Source organism: Acartia tonsa, chromosome 6 (assembly GCF_053477335.1).
Source record: "Acartia tonsa isolate MP-2025a chromosome 6, ASM5347733v1, whole genome shotgun sequence".
Lineage (NCBI taxonomy): Eukaryota > Metazoa > Arthropoda > Copepoda > Calanoida > Acartiidae > Acartia > Acartia tonsa.
Genome location: NC_137265.1, coordinates 36834245 through 36848220, shown reverse-complemented (window position 1 = coordinate 36848220; position 13976 = coordinate 36834245). Strand labels below are relative to the sequence as shown.

At 32.6% G+C, this 13976-nt stretch overlaps 1 protein-coding gene across 1 annotated transcript in view; it reads right to left on the bottom strand.

Moving 5' to 3' along the window:
- Window positions 1-8915, bottom strand: part of LOC145323361 (CD151 antigen-like) — a 43933-nt gene extending 35018 nt beyond the window's left edge. Inside the window, exons 1-2 of the mRNA XM_080165790.1 lie at window positions 8780-8915; window positions 8154-8298 (exon numbers count right to left, since the gene is read on the bottom strand). Of these exons, the coding sequence (XP_080021916.1) occupies window positions 8154-8213 (60 nt within the window). The 5' untranslated portion in view covers window positions 8214-8298; window positions 8780-8915. The remainder of the gene's footprint in view (window positions 1-8153; window positions 8299-8779) is intronic.
- Between the last annotated feature and the right edge of the window lie 5061 nt (window positions 8916-13976).

The following is a 13976-nucleotide window of genomic DNA, read 5'->3' as shown; positions in this document are numbered from 1 at the left end:
TAACGAGCTGCAGGCCCAAGACGGCCAAGGACGTGAACGATGTAAGTTGTAAACTCTTAATTCAATGTGCCGCAAACCTGCTGCGGCCGTTGACACACATATATAATCTTAGCTTTTCACAGGGAATTTTCCCCTCAGGGATGAAAGTGAGCAAGAATGTAGTCGTTTATAAATCAGGGCCGTTGACCAGCTTAGATAGCTGGAGGGGGGTTTCTATCATCAACACATTCTCGAAGCCGCTCGAGAAGATCATGTATAAAACACTATATGAATTTTTAGATGAAAGATCCTTTTTCTCCACGCGGCAATTCGGATTCCGCCCCGGACTCTCCACGGCACATAATGTTCTTGATCTTGTCAATCGTATCACGGCGGCACTTTCCGAAAAGAAAGTGTGAGCCGGGATATTAATTGATATCAAGAAGTGTTTCGATCTTGTTGATCGAAACATCTTGTTGAAAAAACTCGAGCATTATGGCTGCCGTGGGGTGGTCCTGAGGTGGTTCAAAAGCTACTTTGAAGGACGGTCACAACAGGTTGCGTTTGGGGGAGAATTTTCCGATGTACTATCTATCCTTATCGGTGTTCTCCAGGGAAGTACACTCGGTGTACTTCTCTTTCTTATCATAGTTAATGATCTAGACTCTGCCACTAGAGACGCATTGCTGTCTCTTTTTGCAGACGACACATTTTGTCTTTTAACAGCTGACAACATTAGGGATCTGTTTACTAAGATTGAAAATACTCTTCCTCAAATTACTGAATGGTACAACAGTAATAAACTTATTATAAATAGCAAAAAAACCAAGGTTGTTTTGTTTCAATCGCCAAGGCAAAATTTCACGGAAGAGGAAAAAAATCTTATAAAACAGTTTCCAGTTTTTATTAATTCTAACCATGAAGGAGAAAACCTTCCAGAAAAAATCCAGAAGCTAGATCACATAACTTTCTCGAATAGTAACCCTGGGGAACAAGCCGCAAGGCACTTGGGTATTCAAATCGATGAGAAATTGTCCTTTAAAATCCATTTTAATGTAATGCACAAAAGAATTTTAAAAATCGTATACTCATTACGTCAAATGCGTCATATACTTGACTCGCAACATCTTAAATTGCTCTATTTTGCCTACATAAAGTCTGTTCTCAACTACTGTTTAATTGTATTCACTGCTGTTCCAAACATCTTATTGGAGCCAATCTTAAAGCTCCAAAAGGAGTGCTGCCGCTTAATAGCAAAAAAACCACGCCGTTTTCCATCAAATATTTTATTTAAACAGTTGGAAATTTTACCAATCAGGAAACAAATGGAATACGAAGTGTTTTTATTTATGTACAAATATAAAAACAATATGCAGCCAAGAGTATTTGATGGTGTTTGGAACACACGTGATACAATTCACGATTATGAAACCAGATTTAGAAATAATTTTGTAGTAGATCAAGCCAATAGAAATTTTATTTTTAATTCACCATTACATTTTTTCCCAAGACTTTGGAATACATTACCTGAAAATTTAAAAACTATACCTACATTCCTGGAATTTAAACGAAAAGCTTTTTACTTTGTATTAAACTCAATATAATGGTTTCATTCTTAATTTTCATTCTTAATTTTCAATAGTATTTTCTTATCTTTTATTTTTTAGTTTATCAATAGTTTATTTTTTTTACACTTTATGCAGGCAACAATATATCATAACATCATATTCATACTCATAATCACCAGAGCAGTTTAAGTTGGATTCAAGTATAAATTTTTTACAAGGATTCCTTTTTTGGAATCTTTATTCCTATCATATTTAAAATGAGTATACGGTTACGAAGTTCTTTTGTACATTTTTAAATATTTCACGCATCGGTTTTGACATACTTAATTATGGCATCGGATCATTCTGTCCTAAATTTCAACCAAAATTTTGAAGCCTTCAAGCAACGTTTTTCTCTTCTCTTCTTTTCATTCATGGGGATTATACATGGTTGTCTCAGGGACTAAGGGATACATTGGAAATTTAACAAGGGTTGAAACTTAATTCGAGGACGGCAGGGTTTTTGTGAATGGCCAGGGAACGTTAAATACAAGTGACCAATTAATATTAAATTAGCTACCTAGGACTTAATACACATAGAAATTTTTCTTTAATCTTAACTTTAACTTTTCAATTTCAAATTCAATTTCAATTCAAATTTTAACTTAATTTTAATTTTAATTTATCTAATTTATTTTAGACTACTTTGTCCGGGTCAGTACAACCAGGAGCTCCTGGAGAGCGTACATTGTGTCCTTCGAGTCCGACCTAAGTACCTACATCCCCGTCGTTGGGTCGTCGTTCAAAATAGAATTCTTACTAGATGTTAACCCCTGCAATTAAATTCATTCAACAAAATTCTTACAACCTCTCTTTTCTTACATTACAGTTTTTAACAGTTTTTTGGCAATTTCTTTTCAATATTTTTATTTCTCAACATATTTTTTCACAAAAACATTTAACTTTAATTTTAGCAATTTACATTTTTCCTTCTTTCATATTTTTCAACTTAATAAATTACTTTTACGGGGGAGCGCATCTAGAAACCTGCTGAGATTCTCACAAATTTTTATTTAATTCCAATTTAACTCCTATTTTTAATCAAAATTCTTTTTTAATCAAAATTCTTTTTTCGCAGTTTCTTTCTTTCCAAATTTTCTTTGTTTTCACTTTTTACTATAGTAGTCACACGAAATGTCTATATGTCATGATTAGGTTCATATTCCCATATCGGGCGCAAAATTTATCTATCTGTCTAATCGCTAGCCGGTCAACTCGTTGACCGGTCACGTACTAACATTGCTGTAAAGGTTGACATATGGAGGTTATGGAGAAGGGGTTGCAGGCAAAGCTGAAGTGAAGGCGAGCTCGCAGATGGTAAAGCGGTGGAACCACGAGCGGATAACTTTCTGATCCGCATTTATTTGGCGGTTACCGGCCGGCGAAAGTGGTACCGACACCAACCACAGTCCAGCCCTAAGTAGGCTCAGCCACACCTGGGCCGCCAAGAGAAATCACCTAGTTTATCAAAATCCGCAATTATGTTTACTAGTAATAATAAAAACATATAATTATTATCGATATATTATGAAATATTAACATGTAATTTCAATATAATAATTAATTGTCTATGTGATTTACTCATAACAGGATTGAAGAGTTATTGAATAAAAGTTCTATTATTATTATTATTATTAACATTAACACTTGTAGATTGTCAGAACTGAATTAGCAGTTCATGCATCAGTACAAACAATATTTTTAGTAAATTTGTTGCAAAACTGCATAAATAGAGGATACTACATACTTACATTTTTGGGACTTGTTTATAGGGATGCTTTTAAAAATAATAAGATTTATATTGGTTTTAATTTTAAATTTCTCATTGAACATACAATTACCTCCTGTACCCTCTATTCTTTTACTTTTTATGCTTGACGAACAGCTTCATAAGTTAAATAGTTAACATTTAGGAGCTAACAAATTATTAATTTACAATCCATTTCCCCTTCCCTTCCTGTCCAAAGTTAAAATACCCCGCTTTTTTATTATTGGCATGATGTTTTTAGTTTTATGTTTTATGTTGATATAATTATGGCTCAAAAGTTTATCAAGGTGTACACAACGAATCTATAGTATTGATGTATATACAGATAACTACTTCCCTCCCTTTTCCAATAACCATTTTCGTCTGCTGGCAAATTATTTTCTGCTACTTGGCTGTGTTAAAATCACCGACACCATTGGTTGATTTTCAATGAGTCGGCACAAGTTCATTGCGATGGAGAGAATCAGTTATTTAACCCCTTCCCTCTCTAGTGTTTTACTCTAATGTGTACACATTTACTTTAGAATTATAAATGATTGTAAAAAGTAGTGGTGCTATGCATTAGCGTGATGAAAAATAAAGAAAAAAAAAGAAATGATAAAAGTCCCTCCTGATGTACAATGTTTATAATATCCAGGGAGGTAGGGGACATTGGGCTGTTTATTACACTAGTCCCCAAAGTTTTATAATAACGTTTTCTTATTCGTTGGCTCAATAAGTTTAGGGATAGTTTTAAAGGTATTGATGCATCTCAACTTTAGGGACTTTTAAAACTCTTAATGATTAGTTCATTAAGTTAAGTGTCCAATCGTTTCAAGCAATAATCATAATCTATACATCAATTTAACGGTCATTGTATAATCCCTTTAAATCCCTAGTTTATTATAAAGGATCCTAAAGGATACGCCATTGATTAAAATGTTATTCAAATATATGGACTATTAATAAAACTTTATTAGATGGTACAAACTGGCCTTTTTGCCCTATTTTTTTTTAATCCTTAGAAGAGTTATTTTGTATATCCTATTTAGGAATGTTCATCAAATTATCGTCCATTGTCTTATCCCTTAAGATCCGTGCATAATACCAAGAATATACTAAGAGTTTTCTGTCAATGTTTGCGTAGAAAATAAAGTTGTTTATATATTGTATTCTACATAAGAATACAGCAAACAAAAAATGAAATTATTATTTTTTTCTTTTCAATGATAAAAATGTAGGTTAATTTATCAAAAATTGTCATTAAAAATATCTTGCACAAAACTGCGTGCCCAGGGTTTTCACAGAGGGGTGTATTTCTTGAGGGAGCGAAATAAGGGAAAGACAGGCCATCCCAATTACAACTGTAAGAGGGATAATATTAATTACCCACGCCACCTTCCGAACGTTTATTATTGCACATCTAGCAGGCAAAAATGGCATTTAGAATGACTCTTCATTTATATTGAGGCAAAATAATTTTTGTTCAGATGACATATCCATCTCAAAAATATATATATAGTGAATGATACAATGACCTAATATTATCATTACATTTATTGGATCTAGTGCAGTTCTCAGTAATATGTTTCTAAGGAAGAATAATTTGCAGACTGCACGTAAAAAAACGGATTAAAAAAAGGAATTTTCGCGCATTTACATACACTGTTGTAGAACTGTTTATTAACAAGTTTGATTACAGTGTACCTTCTTGTGTAGCCTTTAACGATCGCAAATCATGAATTGCAAGCAAAGCCTTATGATCGCCAATCTTTTTACTAAAGTAACAGCATATCTATGTCTCTGTATCACTAACCGCTGAACCAATATGTTTATTCTTTACAGTGTAGCTTATCATATGTCCTTGAAAGGTCTATAACTCTTCAGGGGGAGGATATCAACGCCCTCTCAAGAAATTGATCCTAGATTTTTTTCTTACTTTTTCAAATTGAAAACTTAAATTGAAAGTGGGAATCCCCATACTAACATATGCCTCTAGGGATATCTAAAGGCTTAGCCGCTATTAACCTTCTCGATTCTAAGAAATTCTCGATTCCAGCCACATTTTACCATAAACTGTACTACATCCCTGCGTTTATTTATACAAATAATACCTCATATTTGTTTAGCACTATTGTATAGTTGCAGCAGAGATTAAGGGGACAATGGGCTGTTTATTACACCAGTCCTTAAAGTTTTATAATAATGTTTTCTTATTCGTTAATTTAACAACCTTTGGGACTTTGGTTTTGATTGGTTAATTCGTATGGTTGAGTGTCCAAATGTTTCAACCACTGATTTTAATCTAAAGATGTGGAAGTTTTGTTTATCTTCATTAGGGATCTACATCAATTTATCGGCCATTGTCTTATCCCTTTAGATCCCTGAGATGCAGATATAAATATTGTGATAAAACAATATATCCAATTATATATTGAAACAAAGACAATGAAGTCCAAAAATTGCCAGGGATATAATGGGATAAGACAATAACTAATAAACTAATGTATATCCCTGATTATAATACACAAAATTACCCAGTCCGAACATTGTTATTATTGACGTTTGGACCTTAACTTAATGAACCAAACAATCATGCAATATAAGTCCATAATTATGTAGAGCCAACAAATAAGAAAATGTTATTACAAAACTTTGGGGACTATTGTATTACAAATAATATTCAATAAAAAAGTTCTCAATTTTAAAGTGCCAACCAAAATTTATTATAAAGCTTTGGGGACTATTATAAAAACCCTAATTTCCCCTTCAAACAAACATACAAAAGTTAAAGATCTGCTGCGCTACTAAAATCAACTTTTGATTATTAATGAATCAATAAGTCAAATTCTGCATATTGGCAAATTTTCAGGAGGATTAGTTTCACATTTCTGTAATTTTTCCAATAAAAAATAAGATAAAAGTGCAAGGAAAGATTGGATAAAAATAGGAAAATATTCAACCAAATATTTGATTGGGAAAGATTTACAATTTGTAAAACAGGACAATTTTTTTCCATAGATAAAAATTGTAATAAACAAATTAATATCTTGAACGTAAAAGGTCGCATCTGCAATATTGTTCATATCTGCATACTTTTTTACTTAAAATCTGTGCGGAATAATGCCGAATCTTTTATGTTATTTATCAGTTTTATTGTTTTCTAAGACATCAAAGTAGAATACATGTAAAATATAATTATTGTTAAATCACGAATATTAAAAACCAATAAAATCATATATACAATACAATATATACATGATTTGTATATGATTTTTTGTATAAATTCTAGATAAATAATGTTTTGATTGCTCCTTCCAGAGACGTTCAAGCTTTTTATTTTGTGAGGGGTAAAATAAGTGGATTCAAAACTTTAAGCGGGGTAATCTTTTGTATTTCTTAAAAATTCGAGTAAAATAAGATGTTTCAAAGTTTTACTCCACTCTTTTATGTATACTAGCAGCTACGCCCCTAGAAGCCTCTAGGGCACTTAAGGTAGGAGGGGGAAAAGTCGACCTCATCCAATTTTAAATTTGAGTTTTAAAAGAGTAGATAAAAACATATTTTTTGGGGGGGAGAGGGGTGAAGACAGCCTCCCCAAAAATAGTTTAAAACCTTCCCAGGACCTATAAAAAGCTTTACTGTAAAGGAGAACAATATCGGTCCAGCAGTTAGCGAGATCCTTTGGGACAGACAAAAAACGCTTACTACTTTATATAATAGGATAGGTCCGTCCCTAGAGCTTTGGAATATTGATTTCTAGGTCGATTAGGTTCTATGCTATGAGTGAAGTAACTCTATGATCAAGTATCAAAATTTACGTATGTATTAAAGCAATTATGGGACAGATTTAAAAGGAAAGTTTTGTTAAACCTCAAGATATCGTTGAATATTGAATACCTTGATACTTTATATACGAGAAAAATAAATGTTCATTTGTCTATATGGTTTGTTAATTTTCTATCTTTAGGATGTTATCATCCTTGTTTTATTAAAAGTAAAATCCACACATCTTATGACCGTGTTGCCTTCTTTTAAGGTATTTTATGGTCTTCCCTCAATTCTTTACTTTTATGACCTCATAAAAGCCTTTGATACTGTTGCACATGTCTCATTGCTTGAACTAAAACTAGTGGTTAAGCACTCTAGAGAGAGGAAGATACTAGGAACAATTTATTAAGATTGCAAAATATATTCTCTTTTTTTGTGATCTATTTGATTTAAAATTCAACAACTATTTATAACAAATAAATAAAAGGAAATTTTTTTAGATTACTTTTCTGATAATTATTATAAGGACAAATTTTGTGCTAAATCTTTTAGCAGTACTTATCTTTCCGCTGTGTCGCTGTAATTTCACCAACAAAAAGAATAGATTTAAAAGATAATTTTCTTTCAATTGTTAAACACATTTTTTTGTAAATGGAAAAAATCTTATAAATCTCATTGACAATCCATAAGCTCCAGCTCATTCTTACCTAATTTAAAACAATGATAAATATACTAATTAAACTTGTAAAAGCGAAGACTAATCCTAATTGTGCTAAGATTAATCTTTGGGGACAGCGGAATTTGTCATGTGTGACGTCATAAAAATACGTCTATTATCCATCTCTTTTTTAGGGGTTTCCTTTTCCACTTCTCCTTTCATCCTTTCTTTTTAGACGTATTTTTAAGACGTCACACATAACACTTTCCGTTGTCCCTTCATCTTTTAAAAGTCACGTTTGATCAACAATTGATTCAAATGCACAATTTGATATTTCTTAGAAACTAGTTATTTTGAAATGATTGAAAATTTTGGGTTATTGGTTACTTACCAGAAAGATGAGGTTGAGTAGAAATGTGAAGTATTTGAGACAGACCATTTTTAATCTCATCAGCCCCGCCTTATACGCCGTCCACGCCTTATCCACCACTGCCGCCTTTGTTGGTTGGCAGTTAGACTACCATACAGTTGCAGATCTAAAAAATAAGTTGCCAAAATTCAGAAAACAATTCAAGTAATTAAAAGTCGATATTAGTACTAACAAAAAAATTAATAACATAATACAACTTTAAAACTGAATTTGACTAAAAGTGCGTTGATTTTTAATATCTAATAAACTTAAAATCTGTCAAATTAGTATTATTACAGTAATAAATAATCCAAGAGTAGAGAGACAAAAGTTTACCTATAAATAAAAATAAAATAAAAATAAAATTGCGTCCCTAGTATCTAGAGGCTCTCTATTCTAAGATTTAAAAAATAGCCTGAAGCCATCCCAAGAATATAATATAAAATTAATATAGCCAGAAACCTTCCCGGAACTGTGAAAAGCTTCCCTAAAATGGAGAATTACATCGGTTTAATAGTTATTGAAACTTATGCTTTAGACAGAAAAACCTTACTACTTCATATAGTAGGATATCCCTCCCTCGAAATAATGTAAATTTCCAGACTTACCACATGATATAAAAAAAGAGGAACTTAAACCATCTCAAAACTGAAATCTCTGATTATCATTTTACTTTATTTTGTTTGAAATCTGGTGGAAATTCTACATTTTAATTAACACAGAGGAACATTGTATACTATCTCTGAAAAGAAAACAAGGATGATTTCATTTTTTTTAAAGCGATACAAGCATTAAATAAAACAACCAAATATGGTCTCCAATTATTAAAAAGCAACTATTTTATATTTAGCACAAGCCTTATTAAAAATATAATCCTATAAATTTGGTGTAAATAATTGATATAAAAGTGTTGAATTTTTTACTTTGAGTTAGCTGCACTTGTTTACTTTATAATTTTACTCTCTCCGATTATTATTCCGCTTATGGTACCAGCAGCTGCGCCCCTAGAATATAGGGGAACTGTATCATAAGAAGCAAATAGGCCAGTATACATACATTTTTTGGGTATAGTCCCTTTCGTAACATCGCACCTTTTTCACAGTAGCTTTTTTCCTATTTCTAGCCCCTGGGGGGGACTCAAACCCTGCGGGGCCAATTACCTAACCCTGTGGGGCAATTACCTAACCCAATGTAACCTAACCTAACCTAAAATAACCTATAAAGAGCCATTTTAAAAATACGACGAATCGCCTCTTATGGGGCGATGTTACGAAAGGGACTATTCCCCATTTTTCCATTAAATGCAAATACAAAGCATACTGGCTTATCATTATTCATTTGTATTGTATGTCGTCATTTTTTATGGGCTTGTCAATCTCCTTCGTTTCTTAAGGTAAAAGGACAAAGCAGAATAATGGCCCAAAACCATCTCATAGGCCAAAACCATCCAAAGATTTGAAGTGTAGACCTTTTATTTTATACAGTAGGAAAACAGTAGACATAGCGTAGAACAAAGAAAACTACTTACAGACAGACACTAAATATAGAATCATTCATTACTAAAAAAAAAGATTTAGATTTAATATCATTATATGTAGAGGAGACCTTTGACATTTTGAGAGAGAGAGAGAGAAAAATCTTTTCATGATAAGCTGAGATTAGTTAATGAAAAAAATAAAATTACAGAAAATCCGGATGTGATACGTAAAATGATTTTTTAAAAAGACATTTTCAGAGCTATTCCTCTTTTAATAAAAATCTTTTTTTAAAAATCCAACAGGACAAGAACAATCATCTTACAGGTTCAAATCTCAACCCAAACAGCGTTTTAGCCGCTTTAAAGTATGTACCTACTGCTGCTATGTTAAGGCAAAATATTGATAGTAAGATAGTATTAGATGAGATAAAGGAAGTAGTATTGATATGACTTGGCCCAAAAACAGGGAAAACTTATTACATTTCACAGTTATGACTTAAGGTTAGTTGGCTGTAATAGTTGGAATGGTATGTTAGTTCTTTAGGACCTGTTACAGTCAGTCAATAAGCTTTCATCAAACATCCTCAAAGTTATGAATCAAGAAACATGTATAAATCAATCTGATAAACAGAAAAGTCCAATTAAGTCTAAGAATAAATTTAATTGTTAAGAATCGTCACAGGCCATGCTAAAGTCAAAAAGGCGTTTATTGTGCTTTTTTTATGCGTATTAGACATTGATCGTTTCTTAAACCCGCGAACGTAGCTTAATACGTAGGGCATTCGCTCGTAATCGGGAAGGTTATAGGTTCGAATCTCGGCTTAACACCGCGTCATAACTGAAGATGTTGAAATTGGTTTCTACTGCTACTACGTCAGGTGCGTGACATTGATAGTTAGAGTAGGGGGAATGCCATGGCCCAAAAAATGCGCAACTCAAATCCATGCACAGCTAGGACTTCTCAGACAAAGGTCATGCAATGAAAGGGTGGCATGAACAGAATCTCCGCTCGTATGAGCTAAATTGATCGATTCTTTTTGTTTGTCAAACCAAATGAAACTTTTATAATAATTCAACGGGATACTTATGAACATCAATGTTCTTGTTAAAAAAGTATCTTCTGTTTGTACCGCGATTTTTTTTTCAAAAAGCATAAACTTTAAAGATATGTGTTGTACCTGTACATAGTAGAATGTACACAGGGAGCAAGGGTACAGTCCCCAAAGTTTTGCATTTATGTACCTTTGGGGACTTTTTCAAAATCTTGATTGGTTGGTTCAAGCTAGCAATGCACTGTACAAACTTTTCACCAATAATAATTATAATCCACTGAAAGGGTAATTTTGTTGGTGTACATGAATTTTTCTTCCATTGTCTTATCCCTCGTTATCCCTGGTAGGATGTACATTGATTTAGTATGAATTGTGCTGCATACTTGCTTGAAGCGCAGCTACTCTATAACTATGGTATGTTTGTGTATCTGCCACTCAATGCAAAAATAAAGTTCTGTTTACTCTATGCAGCTAGTTACAAAGGTGCGTCAATTGAAGAGCAAATACTACGCATCAAAATCGTTTGGATATGATATATCAAACATTGAATTTCTGAAATAATCTCAAGATTTATATCTTTATTGAATTGCTATATTTGTACAAACTGCTGCTGCGCTACTTCTGGACAAAATTATTGTTGTGTATGTGTGAGGAGGTATGTAATAATATGTATGCATGCACTACACATACATATTAGAGTATCTTAGTATTGCTGCGCTACTTCTGGATATAATTATTGTTGTGTATGTGTGAGGAGGTATGTAATAATATGTATGCATGCACTACACATACATATTAGAGCACCTCAGCATTGGGTCATATTAAAGTATGAAAACCTGACCATAGAATCCTAATAAATACCAGTAGGGTCCAAAATTTACTGGCTGGCTGTCTACGTCTGACTTCCGTGGACCTAGAGTTGGGACATTTTGTAACTTGGAAATCTAACACCATGGGTATAATGTAATAAAACACAACTCTTGTATTGTTCAACTTTTTTTTTAGGATAGCTAACTATGCATGTAATGAACCTGTCTTTTGCCATTGACGTTAAAATTTCAGTCCACACTTTCAGATACACGTGCTTTGTTAAAGACATAATTCTCAATTATAGACTTCAACTTATTGGAGGCATTAGTTTTATATTTCATATTAAAATGTCTGGTTTCTTTACTCGAACATGGCAAAATCATGAGATCCTCTAATACACATGCACTACATGCATAGTAGCTTAGTTCAATATGTAGATGTGTTATCCTTGTTGCATCTTATAGCTATTTTTCATCACGACTGTACTTCATTTCAAAATACGGATAATCTGTTTTGTCTGATATTTTCATCGAAATTAAGTCCACGTGATCAGCCCACATTAATAGGTAAAGGCCCTCAATCAGAACATTATTCAATAAAAACTAACTCCTATATTTGAAACCTAAAAAAAAACTGTATTTTTTTCTGTAAAACAAGGATGACAACATCCATAAAAGCGAAGCACTGAAACGGTAGGACAAACGGACATTAACACCTGTATAGTGTCTAAACTGAATAATCAGAATATAAAAGTATAAGAGTCGACGCAAAATTGTATATAAATTTGTTGAAAAACTGCTTGATACAGGATAATGTTTATGGACATACTTACATTTTTATGACTTGATTATAGAGTTGCTTCGCTTATAATATTGTTCTTTGTTGTCACAGGAATCAATATATCAAAAATCAGATCAAACGGATAATTAGTTCACATAAAAATTTGCTTTTAAAAAAGTAGAAAAATCAACATGTTTAAAATGGACGTACGGACATTCTGGTAATGATTATAGAGTTGCTACGCTTTCTAAATCGTACCTAACTACTACAGGAATCATCATGCAAAGTTTGAAATCGGTAGGACAATTCTAACATGCCTAAATTAACGAATAAAAGCTATCTATCTCGGACGGACGGACGTATGGACGGACGGACGGACGTACGGACCGACCCTAATTATAGAAAAGCTTCGCTTTTAAAAAACACAAATTTTCTAACCAAGCTACTTTACATTGCACTATTTACCCATATTTTAGCTCCCCCACCCCCAATTCTCAACTAAAATCCTCCCCTCCATAAAATCTACTCTGGTATAATCCCCCCTCCCTCCCCCCTATTAACTGTCATCACCCCCACCATAAAATCTCTTCTGGCACTCTATAAAAAGATAAAATTGCATAATAAGGCCTTGTTTGCTCAATAAAAAAAGATATATTCTTGATGTTTAGCACAGATACTCTATAGCTGCAAGTCTTTGATTATGTTTTGAATCTTTGATAAATCAATTCTCAATACTTTTTTTATTTTGGTTACCTAAAGTTAAAACTATGGTTATTATAAAATCTCCCAATTCATAGTATTTAAACCAAAGCTTTTCTTTTTTTAGGGTCGGTAATACCCCTTGTGAAGGTTGATAGCAAAAGCGAGACCTTTATAGGTTCCAAGTCAATAAAATCCTAACTAATTCAAGATTATCATCCTTTTGATTGCACGACCCTTGTCTGTTAGACCTTAGTGTGCATAAATGGTAATGAGTTGCACTTGTTTTGGACCAGGGAATTCTGTAGGTTATGACTTTATGTTTGAATTAACTTAATATAACCATTTGACATTGGCCATGATATTACATACTTGGCAATACTCTAGATTTCTTTCTAATTAAACAGATTTAAATGATATTGGTTGAAGTTAGTGGAACTAGGAATCCTCAATTAATCCAGCAAGATATAGAATATTGGTTCAAATATTCAGGAAAAGGGAAACTGCAATTTTGGTCAAAAAAGAATACTTTCAGTCAGTAATACTTACATATTAAGAGGAAATTAATCTGAAATGCCCACAGTAGAAAGTTAAAAGTGTATTAATTTACAGTGTAAAAATTATACAATTTTAGATATCTCAATTTATATATCCCCTTCCCTAAAGTTAGGTTCGTTCAGGTTTTTTTTTGAGATATTGTTGTGAAGTCACGCAGATCCAATAAATATTGTGTGTTTTAGGCTTTTCAAGATATTAAGGACTGCAATTTAATTTCTTAAAACATAAAAATTTAAAGTTTGTTACTTATTATTTTCCTATGTCCCTGATAGAGCATGAGAGAGTTGTGTGCATTATTATAAGCCAATATTTTGTAATTCAGATTTTTTCACTTTCATAACTTTGAATCGTTATTTTTGTATGGCTTTTTCGTCGAAGTCAAACTGCGTTAAGCTTTGAAGCTAGAGCTGTTTTGCCAGATTATAAAAC